Source organism: Corvus cornix, chromosome 26, assembly GCF_000738735.6.
Source record: "Corvus cornix cornix isolate S_Up_H32 chromosome 26, ASM73873v5, whole genome shotgun sequence".
In the NCBI taxonomy this organism is placed as follows: Eukaryota; Metazoa; Chordata; class Aves; order Passeriformes; family Corvidae; genus Corvus; species Corvus cornix.
In genome coordinates, this window is record NC_046354.1 from 1,833,105 (window position 1) to 1,853,750 (window position 20,646).

The 20,646-nt window shown below is 56.3% G+C and overlaps 1 protein-coding gene across 1 annotated transcript; it reads right to left on the reverse strand.

Annotated features, from left to right (window-relative positions):
* Positions 1-1,430: 1,430 nt before the first annotated feature.
* MFSD4A (major facilitator superfamily domain containing 4A) lies at positions 1,431-19,575 on the reverse strand. The gene is made up of 10 exons (XM_010404544.3): positions 19,480-19,575; positions 12,822-13,019; positions 12,291-12,530; positions 8,266-8,434; positions 6,702-6,817; positions 6,111-6,284; positions 4,442-4,589; positions 3,777-3,847; positions 3,478-3,598; positions 1,431-2,571 (listed from the first exon to the last, which is right to left on the reverse strand). The coding sequence occupies exons 1-10, from the start codon at positions 19,549-19,551 to the stop codon at positions 2,507-2,509; spliced, it is 1,374 nt and encodes a 457-aa protein (XP_010402846.3). The 5' UTR covers positions 19,552-19,575; the 3' UTR covers positions 1,431-2,506.
* Between the last annotated feature and the right edge of the window lie 1,071 nt (positions 19,576-20,646).

The window sequence follows — 20,646 nt, forward strand, 5'->3', positions numbered from 1 at the left end:
AACAAAAAAACTAAAAATAAAAATCAATGTATTGCAATCTTTTTTTTAAAAAACAATGGGGTGGGAATAGTTAAAGAAAACTATTTTATGTAAGAACTGACAGAGGGATTTTGCTTTGTATAATGCAAGCTGGCTTTAAAAAAGCATTGTAGCAAATTATTCAAGTCAATCATATGTTAATAGTTATGTGCAACCAGACATGCAAAACAATTGTATTTTTTTAAATAAATATTTTTAACAAAGTTTCTGCTCTTTTGACTGGGTTTGGTTTTGTTCTTTCAGTAGAGGAAATAGAAAGTTACAGCGTCAGGGGCTGTGATAAGGAGGGAGTTCATCAGACCTTGAGGTAAATTGTATTTTACAGTTTTTTGCTAAATCAGGTGCTATTCTGGGGAGAAATTTTCCTTAAAATAGTGGGGGTTTTTTTTCCTCTAAGTAGCCAAAATGGAGATTGGAATTATCAAGCCCAAGAAATGTGATTGTGGATTTTAATTCAGAAGAGTTTGAGCTGTGTCTTCTCAAACCTGCCAGGCCAGAATGAGCTGATTTGAAAGCTGCCAGGCCTGGTGTGACACAAACCGAGGAGATTTCTTCCCAGCTCGGCTCCCTCCTGGAATTTCTTGGTGCTCATTTCCTCCGAGCAGGGCCCAGAGATGCTGTCACGGTGGGAGGGGCTCGAGGAAGGACCGAGGGAGGGGGGTTTTGTTTGCTGTAAAGGGGTTTTGCAGTCCGTGGTTATTGGATTCGGGGTGATTTATTCTGGGCAGCTCCAGGAGAGGAACAGTGGCATCCTCTGGAGCTGGAGCAGAATTACAGCCCGTGCTGGCCTGGCTGGGATCTGCTCTGGGGTTGGAATCAAATCTCAGAAGGGTTTGGGGTGGAAGGATCTTCAAAATCTTCTCATTCCATCGGCAGGGACATCTCCCTGTCCAACCTGGCTTGGAATTAGGTTCAGTTTCATTATAGGATCATAGAATAGATTCCAGCTGTGGGGTGTGAGGCAGGAGGGGGTCCCTGAAGTCCAGGGATGAGCTAAACCCAGAATTCAGCTGCATTGACCCCATCCAAACTCACCTTGAGGGAGAAAAAGGCAATTCAGCGACTCCAGGCTCTTTTCTACAGGAGTTTGTGGAGATGTTTTATGGCAGGGAGGAGCTGCTGCTTGGGAAAATAGGAATTTCCTAGAGAAGCTGTGGCTGCTCCATCCTTGGAAGTGCCCAAGGCCAGGCTGGAGAAATCTGGGACAGTGGAAGGTGTCCCTGCCCATGGCAGGGGGGGAACTGCATGAGCTTAAAGGCCCTTTCCAACCCAACCCATTCCACAATTCTGCAAATGCTAAAAGCAGTTTAATTAAAAATCTGTTCAATTCAGGCTGTTTAAAAACTGAGAACTGGAGGTGTCGGAGTTACCTGAGTCCAGTCAGTGAGCAATTAGCAATCAATCACCTTTAATTAAACACTGCTTTATATACACACGTACATATGTACATCACATACAGCAGTTGAAGCGAGGAGTTACATCTGCAGCCACTCCGGGCAGGAGGAGCTGGATGGAGCCTTTACATTCCTCAAAAATCCAGTCCTTTCCTGGTGGCTGGGACAGGCCATGCGTGGGCTGTGGGAGTACCTTACACAAGGCACCTGGATGTGAGGATATTGCACAGGTGAAGCAGCTGGAGCCTGGCTCCCAAAAATCCCTTCTCTTGGAGCTGGAAATAAAACCACTCTAAAAAAGACACTGCAGCTCGAGGAGTGACTTAAAGCAAAACAAAGCAGCACGGCTCATTCTTGACTTAAAAAACCAAACAGAAACCTCCCCCCAGAAAAAAGAAAAAATAAAAATAAAAAGAAAGAAAAGCAAATTATTTTAAGTAATCAAGAGGCCTGAGCATGCTGAGTAAGACACTGTCCATGGTTAGAGTGTGGAATATACAGGAATCAAGTGTGCAAATCGAGACAGGCCCTGCTACCACTGTGTGCACCTGGCGGGGCTCTGCCCATGTGGAACTTTCCCCCCTTTGGAAGGATCAAGGGAGGTGACACTGACTCGAGGCCCTGCTGCACAAAAAATGAATTAAAACCCAGGATTGTGCTGTAAATTCAAGGGGGTCCTGTGCCATCACAGGCCGAAAATAAAATCAATGCCGTGACCAAGCCGGGAGAACATTCAGTTTTGGATGAGGAGCGGAGAGCAGCTTTTCCTTCCCACCCTCTTTTCTGAACAGGTAAAAAAAGTTCATTTGCAGGAGGAAGTGCTGTGCAAACGTCCCTGCTTTCAGTCCCAGGGCCAGGCTGGCACTCGCAGTCTTTTTGGCACAAGTGCTACTGGCACCTCGTGCTCAGCTCAGATGTTTTGGGCTTGATTTCCTCGATTCTGACTTACCCCACCTACTGTGCTTTTGATTGCAGAGAACTTGCATGATTCAGTTCATTAAATGTGAAATCACCCTTAGGAGTAATGCTGAATTGGGGGTGGGTTTATTGCTTGTGCAGAGCTCGGCCCTCCCTCAGCGCTGGTACTGCCCCGTGTCCTCGGGCGCTGCTGCTTTGTCAGGGGAGGCCTCGTCCAGCTCTGCAAAAGATTCATTCAACGTTTCACCTGAATGGAAGGTTTAATTGAGATTAAAGGGGATGGGCATGAGGTTTTCCCCTCAGGAATGCTGCCATTCCATCACCCACAGCACTGAGTGCCACATCCAGGCCTTCCTTGGGCACCTCTGGGGATGGCAGTTCCGATGCTTAACAACCCTTTCCGTGAGGAAATTCCTGCTGCTGTCCAACCTGAGCCTCCCCTGGCCACAGCTTGAGGTTGTTTCTTCTCATCCCACCCCTTATTCCCCGGGACAAGATCCCAAATCCTCTCTGGCTGCTCCCTCCTGTCAGGGACCTGTGCAGAGCCAGAAATTCTTCAGGCTGAGCCCTCCCAGCTCCCTCAGGATTCTCCAGACCCTTCCCCGGGTCCATTCCCTTCCCTGGACACGCTCCAGCCCCTCAAACTGGGGGTGCAGAGCTGGACACAGCCCTCGAGGTGTGACCCCACCAGTGCCCAGCACAGCCCAAGTGTCCCCAGCCACATTTTTGCCTGTCCCGCTCTGCTCCTTTTGTACGAGGTGCTTAAAAAACCAACAGCAGCTCCAGACTGAGGTGATAACTAAAGACTCCTTTATCAGTGAAGCCTTTTCCAAGAACCTGACAGCTGCCCTTGCATGGCAGCCCCGCTGATTCCCTGGATTTCAGCCAGGGGACAGCCCAGGGAAGCTGGTGCTGTCTGTGATTCACAGACCATTCCTGCAGCAGAAAAGAAAGCAAACCCTGGGCTGTGGCTGCCAAGGCTTTGTGGGCAAGACAAAGCAGGAAAAGGAGAGAGGAAGCAGCAGAAAAATAAACATTTCCTTGCATTTTGCTGGAATGCTCTGGAGTGGGGCTTGTGCTGCTCTCGCTCCCATCCCAAAGCAGGGCTTGGGCTGAGGTTTCTTACCTGGGGAGGGCTTGGGGTACATCCTGTGGAAAAACACCAGGAGGGCGTAGAAGGTAAAGGCCAAGCATCCAAAGATCATGCCACAGACCAGGAAACTGTAGCTGCCCCGATCATGGATGATCTGCAGTGGGATGGAAATAAAAAAAGGGATCAGACATCATTCAGATTCCTCGTGGATAATCAGGGAGGGCTTTGCTGGCCGGTAACTCCAGGCTCAGGCAGTGCCCAAAAGGAGAACTGAGGTTTTGACTTCTAAATTCCAAATTTATTTTGGGTTTTGCCACCTCCTGGCTACTCACCGACCCCACCAGCAGCTGCAGCACCATCTCTCCAATGCCAGCTCCAGTCACCAGCACGGTTGTGGCACAACCTGCAAGGAAACAGGGCAAGGGGTGGTGGCAGCCGAGGTGGCACCGCCAGCAGGGCCACCCTGCACTCCTTTAAAGCTTTTCCGTGGATCTCACCACACAACAGCCACAAAATGTTCCCATTTAGTGTTGGAAATGCCTCTGCAGGCCTGCAGTGGTGCAGAAGGGTGAAAGTTAAAGCCCAAAAATCAATCTCCTGCCGCCTGGCTCTGCTGGCAGAGCTGATGTTGCCTCTTGCTGGAAAGGTTTTTGTTTTTCTGTCTCCCTGCCCCTGAGACAGGCTGGCAGAGAGCTCCTGGCCAGGCTCTGGGGTTTCCAGCTCACTGCTAATCTGGGGATGTTTTCGGAACCATCTCCCTCTAAAGCAGCGTTCCTGCCACTCCCTGAGATCCCCAAACCAGGAACCAAGGCCTGATCCCTGCCTGGGGTCATTATTCACCAGCGAAGCAGAGAATTTTACACTTTTCTGACTACGAGCTACAATAAATCTGCCTTCAAAAGGCAAAAACCTGCTGAGGGGGGAGGGAAGGAGCTACAAAAAGGGGATGGGATCCAAAAATCCACCTGGTCCTAGAGCTGCCCAAATCCCAGCTCACCTTTGTACTGCAGGATGTCCTCGGTGTAGGCCAGCATGCTGGGGAAGGTGCTGCTGAGGAACAGCCCCAGGGATGCTGTCCCCACAAACAAGAAAACCACGCTGGAGGAGAAAATCAGCAGCAGGAGGAAGGTGATGAGGACCCCGACCTGCAAGAAAGAAACATACACACAAAAAAATCAGTCAAAAAATGCTGAGTGCAACAGGCTCTAGAGTTTAATAGGAAATAGTCTGGAAGAGAAAATACGTTTATTTTTAATAGGAAATAGTCTGGAAGAGAAAATATGCTGGGAAAAGAAAATCAGTGTTTGAGAAACTGAATGGCCAAAGAAAATCCATCTGGCTTTAAGGAATTGGCTAATTTTTATAACGTAATTTGGAAATCAAATCTCAATTTCATTATGTAGAAACGTAAAATTGTATCCGAAAAAACACCTTTAAATACAAGAGTACAACAACTTCCACAATATTGACATGTCTCAATCACTAATAATTCTTCATTCTGCTGAATAAGGCTGAAGTCACTCTCGATAATTACAGAATTAACTCTCAATACCTGCTCAGAAAGCAGCCACAGCATTAAAGCCGAAGAGCCAACTGCATTTAAATCAACTTTCCCTCACCTCTGGCTTGTAGGGGAAAGAACCGAAACCCCTGGGAAATGCCCGAGTGACGCAGGGCAGGGGCAGCAGAGGGAGCTCTGAGATTCCGGCTGGTTTTGTTTTAATTGCTCGGGCCCTGATTGCGGCCCTGTGCGAGCGCTCAGGAGCAATTTGGGTCCTAAAGAAGCCGAATTGGAGCTGGAATTTGTTACGGCAATGCTGCAACGACTCCAGGAGCTGCCGGATCCTACAGCAGCTCCAAGAACTGCCCAGGCTCGGCTTCAGCCAGGTGGATTTTTTACTCAGAACACCCCAAAATCTTTTCCCCACCCCGTTAGATATGTGTAATGTGTTATATTACCAAAACGTAGCCACCAAAATCACCTCTGGTTCAAATAAATGGGGAGTTAACTGCCTGCTCGTGCTTTCCCTCTTCTTTCTAAGAAGTGGGAATGGGATCTGCTCCCTCCCTGGTTTCTGCCACGTCCTTACATGGATCTTCCTTACGCATCCCCAAAGGATTCCTGCCCCTTTCCCCAGGTGTTTTATTGACTTCAGCAACCCCTGACAGCTGCTGCAGCCTAAGCAGAGCATTTATGGAGTGATCTACCGTCCCTTTCCCACGGCTGCCACAGGAATTAATTAATAAATAACACTGGCACTTTTTTAGTGCTGACTCTGCTGGGGTTTTCCCAACTCTCACACCAGACCCACTGAGGCTCAGGAAAGTTGGGCAACCGAGTTTTAAATTGTGGCTACCTGGAGGGCACCTTGTCCACCGTACCTGTGCAAACCCCCCAGGCGTGAGAGGAGCTGCAGCTCCAAAGCAATCCCCTCAAAATCCCCTAAAATCACCCAAAAATCCCCCAAAAAATCACTGACATTGTCCCCAAATTAAACCAAAATCCCCCCAAATTCACCTCAAATGAATCCAAAATCCCCAAATTCCCAGTTCCCCCCCCCCAGTTTTACCCATTCCAGGTTGTCCTGCAGGATCCAGGCCCCATCCAGCACCCGCAGTTTTTGGGGTGAGGAAAGAGAGATTAAGGGAATTAACCCCATCCTTACCACGTTGATGAAGACCATGGTGGCTGGCTTCATCCTGTAGGACACGGGGATGGAGATGAGCCTGCCCAGGGTGATGAAGCCCCAGAAGAGGCTGGGCAGGTACCCGGCCACCTTGTGCACCACGGACAGCGGCTCCTCCACGGCGTAGCTGTACACAAAGCCCGAGTACTCTCCCTGCAGGAAAAACCACCCTGTCACACCCTCGTGGGGACCACAGGCTCCTCTGTCCCTCAGTTATTCATGGTGGCAGCTCTGGAGAGCTCACCCATGCTGGGACCCCTTCCCAAAGGGTTCGCAGCTCCACCAGCAGCAGAACGTGGGGTTTCATCTGTCCTGAAAGGGCAAAGCTCCACAGCAATTCCCGGGAAAAGCTCTGTCCCCGAGGGGCTGCCCTGCCCTTTCGAGGTTCCACACCCTCCAAACATCCCATTGAGAGCGCAGGGTTGGTAATCCTTGGAGATGGAGGGCCTGGGATATTCCCATAGCCGTGTAGCCCTGCTCATCATTAACCCCTGTGGCCCAGCAGCCGGGCTGGGGGTGTCACAGGGGTTTGGCAGGAAAAAATCCAGAGATTTGGTCAGCTGAACTCACCACGATCCCATCGGTCATGAAGAGAACCAGAGCCCCGGTGATGTGCACGGCGAAATAGGTGTAGGAAGCCCCTCGGAAGTTTTTGCTTTGGCAGCAGCTGAACAAATCCTCGTGACCTGGTGGAGAACAATGCAAAGCAACCTTGGCCAGAACGTCCCCCCGGGGCTGGGTGGCTGCCAGCCCTCAGAGGGGTTTGGTTTGTGGGACAGCTGCTGCAGGACAGACCCAGCCAGGACCTGAATGTGCGGCAGTGCTGAGCTCGGGGAGCTCCACTTCGCTCTTACCTTCCTCTAAGCTTCCAGAAGGAAATGGGAATGGGTACGGGATCTGCCCACAGCCTGGGATCCCAGATCGCCACAGCCTGGGATCCTGGTTCTTTGGGATACCTGCTGCCCACACCCCGGGATCCTGGGCTCTCCACACCCCGGGATCTTGGCATTCCATACCCCGGGATCCTGGGCTCTCCTCACCCCGGGATCCTGGGCTCTCCTCACCCCGGGATCCTGGGCCCTCCATACCCCGGGATCCTGGGCTCTCCACACCCCAGGATCTTGGCATTCCATACCCCGGGATCCTGGGCTCTCCACACCCCGGGATACTGGGCCCTCCACACCCCGGGATCCTGGGCTCTCCTGCCACTTCTCTTACTGCAGCTGCTCGTGCTCCTCTTCCCAGTTTGGGGCTCCACACTTCTGACCCTGCTCTTACAGGCAATAAAACCTTGACTAAAGCACTCATGGCCCAAATCCCCTCATCCCTGGAGGGATCACAGGAGAGCCCTGCCCAGGAGAGCTCCCATTCCTTGGATAATGGATATTGAACCCAACAACGGGGATACACACACAGAGCTTGGCATCACCCCGAGCCTTCCCGCCAGCACCTCACCACATCCCAACTCCCCCTCACCTTCCAGAATTCCCTAAAACTCCCTTTTACTGCCCAGGGGCAAAGCCATCTCTCCAGGAATAACAGGGAACACTCCCCATAGCCCTAAACCATATTTACTTCCGAGATTCACTGTTTACCCAAAGAATTGACTCTGGCACGTCTCTCCTGGGCAGCAAGGAACAATGTCACCATTGTCCCCAAGACAGGGTGCAGCCTTGAGTTCAAGAGTAAACTATTTCACTCTTTCCCTCAAAGAAGGGGGGAATAAAAAAAAAAATCCTATAAAAATCAGCATCTGCAGCGCAGTGGCCACTTTTAAACTGAACATCCAGCGAGAAAGATGTCCCAAAACCAGGAGGGAATGAAGGGGCACAACTGCCACATGTCCCTAAAGGGTTGGGGGGAGCTGGGGTTGGCTTTAGGATGGCATGGAATGGAGAAACACAGCCTGGAGAGCTCATTAGGATTGGGATACCAATCTCTGTTCAAGATTCCATCTAATTTGAGGGCAATTAGGCACCAAATGGATTGTTTGAATACTCCTGGATTGGATCCCTGTGCACGCTTTGGAAAGTTCCCTCCTCAGACAGCAGCACTGGATCTTTCATTACATCCAGACACGCTCAAACACGGCTTTTTCTCCCCAAAATCCATAAGAGAGGCATGTCCAGCTCACCTGCAGCCGTGTGGGATCTCTGGCCAGCCGTGGAGAGCTCGTCTTTGTCGCCAGGCCGTGTCTCCAGGGCCAGCTCGTCAGCTGACAGCAGCGGGTGGCTGCTGCCGTTGAAGCAGGGGACCATCCGCTCCTTGTAGAGCAGGAAGAACACAGCGATGGGCACGGGCAGCTGGGGAGGGGACAGAGGGGTGGCTGAGCACCTGAACCTCCCAAAAACACAGCGCAGCTCCCCCAGCAGCAGCGTTTTGGGGTGCTGTGCTCGGCTTCCACAGGGGAGGTGCCGAGAGCAAGGAGAGATGGGGATGGGATAAGGAGAGGCTAAGGGAGGGATGGAGGCTGGGTGGGGGGAAAAAAGGAAGAAAATTGGGAGAAAAGTCTCTCGATCTGCTGGGACATCCCCAGCCAGTGCCAGGTTCCAGCAGTCACCTGGAGCTGGGCACGGGGACCCTGGGACAAACCTCCCAAAGTGCCACCCCAGCCCTCCAACCCCGAACGTTCCGGTGTCCAACCCTCGGCCGCTCCTGCCCGGAGAATGAAACCACGAAGCCGCTGCTGCCTGTGGGGAGCGGAGCAGCTGGAGCTGCAGCTGGAATTCCCCGGGAGGGACGGGGGAGCTGCTCCCAGCCCCGTCCCCGGCCATTAGCAAGGGGTTGCTCAGCACCTCCTGAGAGAGGAGCCCGTGGTTCCCAGGCCAACAGGGACGGCTCTGCTGCAGCCCAGTGACCTCCAGCAGCCCCTGGGCACAGCCTGAGCGGAGCAGAGAGGGTCAGCCGCGGCTCTGGGGTCCTCTGTGCACCCAGGGATGCTCCAGCACCCCATGATCCCACCACAAGTCCCACAGTCCCACCCCACATCCCCACTGGATCCATGGGGCAGCAGGACCCCCCGGCACGGTGATCCCATGGGATGAGCCCGCTCCCAGCACACACCCACGACTCCGTGGTGCCTCCAAATCCACAGGGAATCGCTCTTTTTCTCCTGCTGAGGAAACAGAGGGAAGCAAACGAAGCCCTCCCGTCTCCTCCCAGCACAACCCAGCGGTGTTTACACTGCAACCAACTGGGGGAGAAAGCCAGGAAATCCTAAGTGACAGCTCATTCCCTTGTTTTCTACATGTCTGGGAGCAAGTGGGAGCTCCAGCTCCAAATTTCCTGCCTTTTGTTGGCTCGTGGCATGATTTAAATGTATGGAGAACTCCCCCCCTCCCTCACACCCCGCCCCTCACGCCTGAATTCATTTATGAGGCCTGCATTGTTCTGGGAACAATGGGAATAGGAACAGTGAGTTCGGTCCCATGGAAGAAAAGTGCATTTGCTTGATAGTTCTGATCCTTCCGGAGGTCAGGACCAGATTTTATTCTTCTGAATTGCAGATTTAGCAAAAATATTCTCCCACCCCCAACCAGGGGCCTAGCTGTGCAGATAACGGCCCTGGGCACTCCCAGCCTCGAGGAGCCTGCACAGGACAAGGCCCCAGTTTGGGATTCCCCAATTCCCAGTCCCACCGTGGGTGCATCCCTGCCCTCCACACCCTCACCTTCAAATCCAGCTGGTCCTTTTTGCTTTAACCAGGCTGGGACATTTTTAGGAGGTCCCAGCCCTGGCTGTGGTCACTGAGCTGGACCCCCCATCCCATCCCATCCCATCCCATCCCATCCCATCCCATCCCATCCCATCCCATCCCATCCCATCCCATCCCATCCCTCCTGGGCAGCCAGGTTTGGATACCACTACCAAATTCCTTCCCAGGATATTTTTTGCTGCTTTTCTGGGTTGGTTGGGTTTTTTTTTTTTGGCAGGAAGATTTTCTTTTCCCAAGGGGAAAAGGCACCTGAGCATCCCCCAGCAGGAGCCAAGGGCCGAGCAGAGACCCCAATTCCCTGCACCCAACGCTCCAGCTCCACTTCCCAAATTCCCAGGGCCGCTCTGTCCCTGCCCTGGCAGCTTTTATCCATCCTCATAAACTCACTAAGTTGCTGCATCCCCCAGCTCAGCGTGGGGATATTCCAGCTCCTTCCCACTGCTATTTCGGTCTGTCCCCCCAGGAATCCAGGATTGTTCCCTGCCATTGTATCCCAGGCTCCTTTGGAGCAGCCTGAGCACAATGGAGTGTCCCACACTTCCCCTGGGAAAGCACCTTCCGGACAAACACATCCCTCTCCGAGGAACATTTTCCTGATTTCCAGCCCCTTGGAACGGGCTGGATGATGAAATTTCCGTTCTGTGGGAGAACTGAATTTTAAAACATGGGGGTTTTGTTCCAAAATCGGGATGAAAAGGCAAAAAATCTTTCTCGTCAAATGAAAGATTTCGGCTGGGAGCGATCCAAGCGCTTTGTTTTGATTATGCTGAGCTGCCTCATTTTCCCAAAGCAAACCCATTTTGCTTCAATAACATCGGCACAACTCCACTGTCAGCTCCGCACGGAGCACTTGTGCCAGAGTCAGATTGAGACATTTCCACTCTAAACAAAAGCAAGAGCTCGAAATGAATCATTTCAGCTCGTGCCTTGTCAGAATCCACACAAAAACCGGGATGGAAATGTGGGATTTGGCCATTTTAAAACCAAGCTGCTGCTCCTGGTTTCCATTTCTGTCGTTAACTCTTTTCATCCATGTCCCTGGAGGTTTAAAAAACCATTCCCATCATCTTCCTCTGCTGCTTCCACCTTGAAAAGGGTCAGCAGTTTGGAGCTGAGCTGCTCCCAGCATCTCCAGTGGGTTGGGATGGAACAAACAGGGAATAAAAGTAGCTCCCTCCGTGAGGATTTGGGAAAAGCAATCACAGACGTCCAACTGCCCGCTCTGCATCTGTTGTTTAACCCTTATCCCCAAACCCATGGGTCTCCCAGCCTCCCTGCAGTATTCCTGGTGTTCCTCCACAGCCTGTGGGAATCCTGGGAATTCTGTATTCCACCCACCCGCCCGTGCATGCAACACTTGAGCGTGTCCGGATGCACAAACCCAGCTCAAACCCACAATCCATGTGGTGCCATCCCACCCCAAAAATACCCACAGGACACTGCTGGGGACAGAGAGGGGGCTGGAAATCCCCATCAGTGCTCCCAGAATGTGACACATCATCGGGCTCAGAGCAGGTGTTAAACTCTGCTTCCAAACTAAATTGGTTTGCTCGGAGTCCTCTGGCTCTGGAGTAACTAAAAGCTCATTTCCCATGGCACAGGCAGAGCTGGAGGTAATTAAAGCTGCCTCTCCTCCCAGGCTGGGCAGTTTTTGGGTAACTCTGCTCAGAAACTCATCCCAGCACCTGCCCAGCTGCTTCACCTGCCTGAGCTCCTCCCACAGGTAGCTGGGAGGGCCTCAAAACCCTTGGATAGGGGGAAATGGGGATGTTCTAGGAATTTAATAAATGGGGAAAGCCCAAGGGAAGCAGCTACAGCTCCCTTTGCCTGGTGCTGATGGAGAGGTGCCAAACCAAGGGCTGCTCAGTGGCCAGGGACGGGAGAAGGGGAGCCTGCACAGCCTCAGCCTCTGACAGCTCAATTCCAGAGGGAAGGAGCTGCCAGGCAGGTCCTTCTGGTAGGATCACCCATTTTACTGCAGGAGCCCCCTGGGGACAGCAGGCCCCTCATCTCCCTCCCAAAGGAAGAATTTTACACCTGCTGGGATCTCCAGGAAAAATAAAAAACTGAGAAACACCCTGATCCCTTCTGCCCTGTCAGCCATCACTGACGGATAACATCCCTGCAAATCCTCTGCTGCCAGGCCCTCCCCGCACCACCAGCTCCTCCCCAGCTGAGCATGAAGGAAAAACTCTGGATCTGAGCAGAGTTTGCTGGTCCAGCTCCTGCCTTTGTCCCAGAGAGCTCGGACAAATCCCTGAATCCATCCAGCGGTGAAGTGTCCTGGTGGAAACCGGATTTGGCAACAAATGCACCTTTCCTGTGGAGCAGCACAGCCATCCCTGTGCCTCCTCCCACTGCCAGGACCCCCCAACACCACAAACCCCTGCAAATCCCCGGAGCAGGGATGTTCCCAGCTGGATATTCCTGGCTGCAGCACTCACATTGATGAGGGCCATGATCCAGAAGGCGTAGGACACTCGTGTCACCACCATGCCCTTCATGGGCAGGTCGTAGTGGGACAGGTTCCCCGGGTGGTGCGGCACCAGGGACTTGCGGATGTGCGGGAGGTTGCTGGAGGCGTTGGCCGTGCCGTTGGCCAGGATGCAGTTGGTGTCCGACAGGAAGGGGTCAGCGATCAGGGGGCTCAGCAGCGCCCCGAAGCCCACGAAGAAGTGCAGGGCCTGCAAGAGGTGAGGCAGTGGAGCAGGAGGGAGGCAGAGCCCTCCAACACCTCCTCAGAATCACAGAATCAATTAAGCTGGGAAGGACCTTTGAGGTCAACGAGTCCAACCTGTGACTTGACCCCACCCTGTCACCAGACCATGGGGCTCGGTGCCACAGCCAGGCCTTCCTCAAACACCTCCAGGGGTTGTTCCTCCACCATTTCAATGCCCAACCACCCTTTCTGGGAAGAAATTCCCCCTAATGTCCACCCTAAACCTGCCCAGGGAGGGTGAGGGCCCCGCTCTCACCTGCAGGAAGATGGCAGAGTCCTTCTGGTAGATCTTGACGAGCTGCATGTTGGAGATGGTGTCGATGCAGCCCATGGCCAGCCCGGCCACGGCCATGACCACGGCCAGCACCACCACGTTGTGGCACAGCGGGATGATGGCGAATACCAGCGAGATGGCCAGGGACGAGGCGAAGAGGGCGAGCAGGACTGGGCCAGCCTGGGGCGGGAAAGGTGGGGACAGGATCAGCGCCACCAGTGCCACCACCAGAGCTGCAGCCACACCACCCCCACCTCCTGCTCCCAACCTCCCCCGGCAGCTGCAGCTCCAACGCCAGCAGCTCCAGGTTTTCTGGTGAGAGGAGGGAGATGCTCCACACCCCACAGCCCAGTGTCACCCCTGCAGCAGCTCTGGGGCGCTGCCACCTCCTGCCTGGAGGGTGATGCCTCCAAGGGGCAGATTTTGCACCCAGCTTTTGAGGAGAAGAGCAACCATCCCTCCAAACCCGCATTCAGGGCAGGATAACAACCTGTCCTTTCAGGCCGGGCATGGAGACGGAGGGATGTGGGGCTGTGCAGGTGAGGCCCCATCCTGACTGTGGAGCAGCTCCAGGGCTGGTGGCGATCCCAGAGCTGCCTGGAGGTGCTGCCCTGCTCCCAGGGAAGCGGCTGCAGCTCCCTCTCCGTGCCCTGTGCCCCGTTCTGGCAGCGCCATCCCTGCTCCCAGCGGGACACGCTGGGACGCGGCACCGCTGCCGTTCCCAGCCGCTCTCCAGCCCCTCGCTGTCCCCGGGAGCGGCCCGGGAGCTGGGATGTGTCCCCTCCCGGGGCTGGGATGTGTCCCCTCCCGGGGGCTGGGATGTGTCCCCTCCCGGGAGCTGGGATGTGTCCCCTCCCGGGAGCTGGGATGTGTCCCCTCCCGGCTCCAGCAGCAGCCGAGCCAGGGAACAGCACCCGGGCTGGCACCGCGCGGCCCCGGGGCTGCCAAGAGGGAAGGCAGGAAGGAAGGAAGGAAGGAGGGAAGGAGGGACCCGACAGCGAAGCGCTGGAACGAGCCGAGGGATGGGACTGGGAAGGCACCGCAGACAGCGAGGGGCACAGGCAGGTCCCTGTCCCAGCCCCGGAGGAGCCCGGTGTGATGGCAGCTGGTAATTAGCAGTAACTGGGGGATGTGGGGCTGATCAGCGCTCAGGAACATCCCCAGCAAGGAAACCGCACCCCCTCCTCCCTGCTCCACAGCCCGCAGCCAGGCTGGAGAAGGCGCTGAGGAGGAGGAGGAGGGTGGAGGAGGCCCAGCTGCCAACCCTCCTGCCCTGCCAGGACAGCCTGGCCATGTCCTTGTCACTGCCCCGGCCCGGTCACTGCCCTCATTCCTCTGCGGCCCCACGGTGACCTGGCCCTCCATGTCCTGCTCACCGCTCCCGCTGGAGCAAACGGGCCAAGGGCACCTCTCCTGCACCTCTCTTTTCTTCTGCTGCCCTGTGGCACCAACCCGGCCGTGCCAGAGCCTCCCTGTGCCCGGCCCAGCCAGGCTGGGCAGGAGCAAACAGTATTTTTCAAAGCTGTGACTACTGATGGTCCTCTGACAGCAGAGCCGTGGGATTTCTGGGGGAGGGAAGGAGGGAGGGAGGGAGCCGGGCGAGATGTGCACAGTCACGGCAGGAAAAGCGCCTGGCAAATGAGAGAGGAGCAGCTCCCAGCCCGGAGAGCCGAGGCAGCTCCCTCCAGGGAGGGGAGAGAGGCAGCGGCACCAGCAGCTGGTGCATCCGAGGCCGGGAGCGAAGGGAAAACCTCACAAACCATTCCCAAAACGCCTCCCCTGCAGAACCCTCCCAGCCTGGCTGGGGAGCAGGTTCATCACCAGTGCGAAACACTAATTGGGGGGTGATGTTATGTCCTTAATAAGCGTTAAAAATCTCACCCCGGTTTGCCCCAATGGGGAAAAATTCCTGCCTGCAGCTGTGGGTTAAAAACACAGCTGGATCCCCTGGGAATGCCAGCACAGGGTGGCACCCAGCCCTGCTGCCCCTGGCAGGAGAGGGGACCAAGGAACCCCAAGGGTTGGAGCTGGGGGCACAGCTCAGCACCCAGGGGGGCACTGAAGGATTTCCTGAGACACAAACCCCTCGGGAAGCAGCAGAAATGAGGCACACCGTGATTCCAGCGTGTCTTGATGATGCCAAACCCCTCCAAAGGGCTGGAAAAGCAGCCCTGATGTCACAGCCTGGTCTCTGTGTCCCCAGCACAGCTCTGGCCTGGCCCAGGGCAGGCTCCACTCCAGCAGGGTGTGAAACGAGCCTTGAAATGTCCCAGATTTTGTTTCAGGAGCACCCAGAGCAGATCCTGGCTCCCTCACAAGCCTGCAGCTGCCTGTGAGAGGTTTGGGCTGATCTCCATAGGATCAGGATGGGCAATTCCATAGTCAATCCTGCAGTTCCAAGCAGCAGAGCTTCCCCTCTCCCTCCCACGTGGATTTAGGAACCCCCACCCCGGTGTTCCCGTTGCAGCAGGATCTCTTCAGCTCCAAGCACAGTTTTTTCCCCCACCCCAGGGAGCGTTTTCCAAGTCCCTCACATCAAGAAGAAAAATGATAATCAGGCCAGCTCAGACTTGCAAAACTGATCATTAAAAACCCAAAGCCCCGAGGGGACAAGGTGAGGATGCGGAGGAGGGGAGGAGGATCCTACAGCAGCCTCCAGAGCCCCCCCGTCTCCTGCAGGAAGCAGGGCCAGGCTCGGGGAGCTCTGTGTCCCCAAGGAGCTCATCCTGCGCTGCTCTCTGAGCAACAAAAGGTGGCAGTGACAAGTGAAGTGTCCTGGGAGTTCCAGAAACCTCCAGGAGATGGGAATCTGGAGGGCAGGGAGAGATTGGGGTCATTCCTGTGAGCTGGGGATGTGCACAGGCGCTGTGAAAGGAGAATAAAAGGGTCCCATCTCCTGGGCCCCACAGGAATGGGGTGGATCACACTGAGAGAAGCCTGCCCAGGGTCCAGCATAGCTCCAGAGCCCCCAGTGCCCTCCTCATCTCTGCCCACACCAGCGGGATCAGCCCAGGGCTGGCCCAAACCCTGGGAGCGAAAGCAAATTTTCAACAAGACACAAAAATGCAGGTCCTGGTTTAAAAAAAAACCCAAACGCCAATCTGGGGCACTCTGGTGCTCCCATCACCAGTGTGTGCAGGATTTTAACTTCACAATTCAAGCCTGAAATGCAACAAAATAGGGAAGGAAAGTGAAATGCAGGTGCACAGAGCTCCCACTGGAGCTGGCAGTGCCAGGGATGGGAATTTCCCCAAAATTTCACCTCCCCCTCGTGTGTCTGAGCCCAGGCTGGTCCTCCCAGCACTCCCACCCCATCGCTGGGGCTGCTCCTGCAGGGGGCTCCTGGGAATCCTGTCCAGGTCATTCCAGGGAAGGGGAATCCTCAGGATGCTCCCACAGAGGAGCTCAGGGCTCCTTCTGGGGGCTCAGCTCCTGCCGGGGCTCTCTGTACTCCTGCAGCCCCTGGGATCGAGGAGCGCTCAAACCCCGACCCCAGGGATGCAAAACCCCTGGGAACAGCTGCATGTCTGGGGCAGAGCCTGTCACAGGTCCCAGCAATCCCCAGGGAGGCGGCACCGGGGGGCAGCAGCCTGGAGTGAACCTGCAAACCACAACCCCTGCGTTTCCTGGGGGGCTGCTCCCCCAGCCCCGGCTCTGCCCCGCCCAGAGGCTCAGGGAAGGGAGCAGCAGCAATCCCAGGACTCCAGGACAGAGCAGCAGCATCGTTGCTCCATCCCTCGGGGAGCCTGGCAGGGGCAAACTTTGTACTTCCCTGAAATCTCGCACGAGAGGGAATTCTGGAGCCGGCTCGTGCTGGAGGGACAGGTGCCGGCGCTGTGATCCCTCCTCCCAGGGCTCCAGGAGCAGGGAGCAGCACCCAGCAGCTTCTCTGGGGACAGGGAGCTGGGTTTAGGTCCCACCACCCATTCCTGCCCCAGACCCCGGCACTGCTGTCCCTCATGAGTCCATCGCCCGGACCAATTGGATCCAAAGGAGCAGAGTCTGCGTCCCTCAGGCACCAGGAGTCACACCCAGCTCGCAGCCAGACTCCCGGGATGTTCCACAGCAGCTTTCCATCTCCTAACTGGAAAAGATGACCTGGCCAGTGCTCCTCCCTGCCTGGCACCAAGGCCCCGAGGCCGGCGTAATTTGATTTATGAACCCTTGGCAAGACAGCTCAACCCATCCATCCCTGAAGGAGGGATTGTACCGGAGCTCCTGGAGCCTGAACATTATTATTCCCACACGTTTGGAGGCTGCAAGGCTCTGAGTAACCCCCTCGCAACACTCACCAGCTCCAAATATCCCAAATATTCCCTCCTGCCTGCCTGGCAGGGCTGTCAGTCCCCAGTGGGGTTTGCAGGCACTTCACAACCCCCTTTTTCTCCAAGATCCCAAACACATCCTGCTTCACAACCAGCACCAAACACACTCTTTCCCCCCCCAATGCGCAGCTGCAGAGTCAAAAGTTTGGGAGTCTCTGAGCACGAAACCCCAAATGGGTTTTGTGTTCCCACGGGGCCGGAGCTTTGGGAAGGAGCTGACAGCAGGAACCAATTCTGCATTTTCCTTCCCTGCTCCTCCAAACATATGCGAGGCAGCCGGGGGCTGGCAGCGGCTCTGCTGCTGCCCCAGCGCTGCCGGAGCCGTGCCGGAGCCGCAGCGAGGTCCCCCCGTGCTGTCCCCATTCCCCTGCGCCCCACCTGCCCCCTCCTCCCCCGGCACAGCCCCACAGAGCGGCTCCAGGGAGCCTCGGGGGACCAGGACAGCTCAATGTCCCACAGTGGTGATTCCCAGGTGCTCCAACACCTTCTCCATCAGCCAGGGCTCCCCTCAACTCGCAAATATTTAACACCGAGTGGTTTTCAACGAGGTTTTTAAAGGATTCCTGGGAAATTCTCCCATCTCCACCTCAGGCACACTCGTGGTGCGTGGATCTCACACGCACACGGAGCTGACGCGTTACATCACCGCCCTGAGGAGCGGTGACAATGAAAATAATCAGCTGATCCTCGGAGCTGTCACCAAGCCTCAAATCAAACACCTCCCTGACAATCCTCAGGCTTGAGCCAGCGTGGATTATTTATCTTCAACACATCCTGGACACGAGGCTCGGTGAGAATCCCTGTCTGGGTCCCTCAGCGGCCCCTCAAGGTCCCTGCTGACCCCCCGAGCCCCTGCCCGGTGTCCCCCCGCCTCAGCCAGACCACGAGGACCACTCTCATCCCTCCACGTGTTTGCCCAAACTCCTGGAAAACGCGGCACTGCCACCACCATTTCCGACGCCGAGGTTATTAAAACACACTTCCAAAAATATTTTTGCCGATAAACAGCCAAGGTTAAGGAAAAAAAAACCAAAAAAACAAACCACCCTGGCGGGAAGTTCTGGCTGGAACTTCACGCTGAGGCTGTGGCTGCGCGGGGCTCCAGGGAGCGGCGGCTCCTCTCCAAGGGGATGGAACCGCACCGGGAGCGGAGCGGCGGCTGCGGAGCGGCTCCGGCCCCGCTGGCCCCGGGAAGCCCCCTCCCCTCCCAGGCCGAGAGCGCTGCGGACCCTCCGCGACGCCCCCCGCGCTCGCTTCCACACGGGAATGGTTTTCCCACGCAGCATCCCGGCTCAGCCCCGCAATCCCGGCGGGAGGGAGGCGAATCCCGGGAAGGCGCTGCCCACCCGCGAGCCGGGGTAAGCGAGGGGGGTCTGCGGGGCGCTGAACCCCCCGAGGGAGGAGCGCTGAGTTTGCCAGGCTCTTACGTCCTCTTGAAGACCCCTCCGAGGCAGCTGCCGAGCAGGAGGCAGAACTGCTGCGAGAAGAAGACCCAGGTGATCTGCGAGAGGGAGCTCTGGGTCTGGCAGCGCAGGTCCAGCAGCGTGGGCCCCAGGAAGGCGATGCAGAGGCCGAAGCTGAAGAAGACGCTCCAGTAGGTGAGGGTGGGCTGCAGGTTCCTCCGGAACCGCGCCGACACCCGCTCGTCCCACCACATCCTGCGCGGTGGCGGCGGCGCGGGGCGGCCCCGCTGCTGGAGCTCCGGCGCTGGGCTCCGGCCCCGCCGCCGCCCCGCTGCCGTGCCCGGCCCCGCTCCTCCTTTGCGGGATGTGGCTCCCGATCCCGCCGCGCCGGGCGCTGGCTCCGCCTCCGGGGCCGGGCGGAGCGGGGCCCCTCTCCATCCCCGCCGCCCCCGGAGCCGCCCCGCCGGACCTCGGCGCATCCCTCAGGGGCTGAAAGCAGAGCCCTGTGTCCCCCCTCATCTTCTTCCCCCTCTTCCCTCTCAATTCCCCCCGGCGGGGGTCGCATCATCCCCCCAAAATTGGGGCGACCCCTCTGCGTGCTCCGCGGCCCCCCCCCACCCCCGGCATTAAACCACTGCCACAGCAGCTACACCCGCTGGAACAGAGAACAGCCGAGCCAGGAAATCCAGAAATCCCCCTTTTCTTCCCTGCTGCCAGCCCTCCCCGCGGTCCCCCGTGGCACCTAAAAAGGTGCCACCGTGCCAGACAAACGCAATTAAAGTTGCCCCTTCCCTGGATAAGCAGCACAGGCTGCCTTGGGGCGGGGGGAGGGCGCGTGTTTTAAAGCCGGAGCGGTTGATGCTTACGCAAAAGGTCTTCTCTAGAGGATGGGTTTATAAATATTTCACCTACTTTAGCTGGGGAAGGCTGGCAATTTTTAGAACACTCTTTCCAGGCAGAGCAGAGCCGGTGGAGCTCGGCCATGACGGAGCGCTGGCTGCAGGTGCCCGGCCGGCCACAGGAACTCGCCCATCCCGTGACCCGTGCCTCTGGAATGCCGCTCCGGGGCTGCAGGTGCTCATTCCCACCTGGCCATAGCTTAATGTTTAGCCAACCCCAAATTGCATCCAAGCCCTTGTTCTTCCGTGCCATCCTCGCCACAGCGCAGGATCACGGCCCCTTCCACCGCCGCAGGGGACAAAGGGACTCTGAGAGCGAGGGACAGGTGATAATGGCACCCCCACCCCCCCAAACTGCCCCAAACTCGGCGCTCCTGCGGCTGCCGGGCGCCTGAAGCCATTAGGCAATCAAAGAGCAGCTGAAGCGCCTGGAGGGCCGGGAGCAGCGTCCTTATCCTGCGTGACCGCTGGGAATGGCGAGGGCCAGGCGGGAGCGCAGGATTTGCTCACGGACAGGGAATGAGTCAACGGCAAGGGCGGAAATTGGGTTTTATCATTAGGAGAACAAACGCCTCCCAAAACAGCCGGGATGGGGACGCTGAGCCACAGCCTCGGGCTCTCCCTGCCAGGCAGAAACTCGATTTGAGGCCGTGCTGCTGCAGCAGCCTCTGCCTCCCTTCCCCATCCACACGCGGAGGATGAGGGAGAAAGGATTGGGATGACAAAGGCCTTTCCATCAAAACCTGCTGGGAAAGGCAGGCAGGGGCACTGCTGCACCCACCTGGGCGTGTTCCTGTGCCACCTGCTCCAGGTAACCCTGGCTGGGTGATCTCCAGAGGTCTTTTCCAACCCAAACAATTCCATGCTTCTGCGATCTCCCGGCCTTCCTTTCCCATCCATCTCCCTGTGCACGGAGCTGATGGAAGAGCTGATTCTCATCTCCCACGCTCCAGGGGCTCTGCCCCAAAACAACGACTGACAAAGCTTTCCCTGTGCCTCCCCCGGGCCACATTCCGGATCTTTATCTGGAGATAAGGGGGATCCAGGGAGCTGGGAGACCTGAATTCCACTGTTCCATCCCCCTCAGGAGAGCATCAGCTCTCCAGGCCTTGAATTCCCAGCCCTAAAACGGCTCAGCAATGCCCTCCCCGCCTCTGCAGCTTCTCTGCACCACCCCCGG

What these genes read in the sequence shown, in the direction of transcription:
- MFSD4A (XM_010404544.3), bottom strand. Translation starts at nt 19,551, where the DNA reads ATGGCCGAGCTCCACCGGCTCTGCTCTGCCTGGAAAGAGTGTTCTAAA. An exon ending in GAGATCCCACACGGCTGCAG is followed by an intron (nt 6,818 to 8,265) that starts GTGAGCTGGACA and finishes GTTCTCCACCAG; the next exon opens with GTCACGAGGATTTGTTCAGC. An exon ending in TCATGACCGATGGGATCGTG is followed by an intron (nt 6,285 to 6,701) that starts GTGAGTTCAGCT and finishes TTTTTCCTGCAG; the next exon opens with GGAGAGTACTCGGGCTTTGT.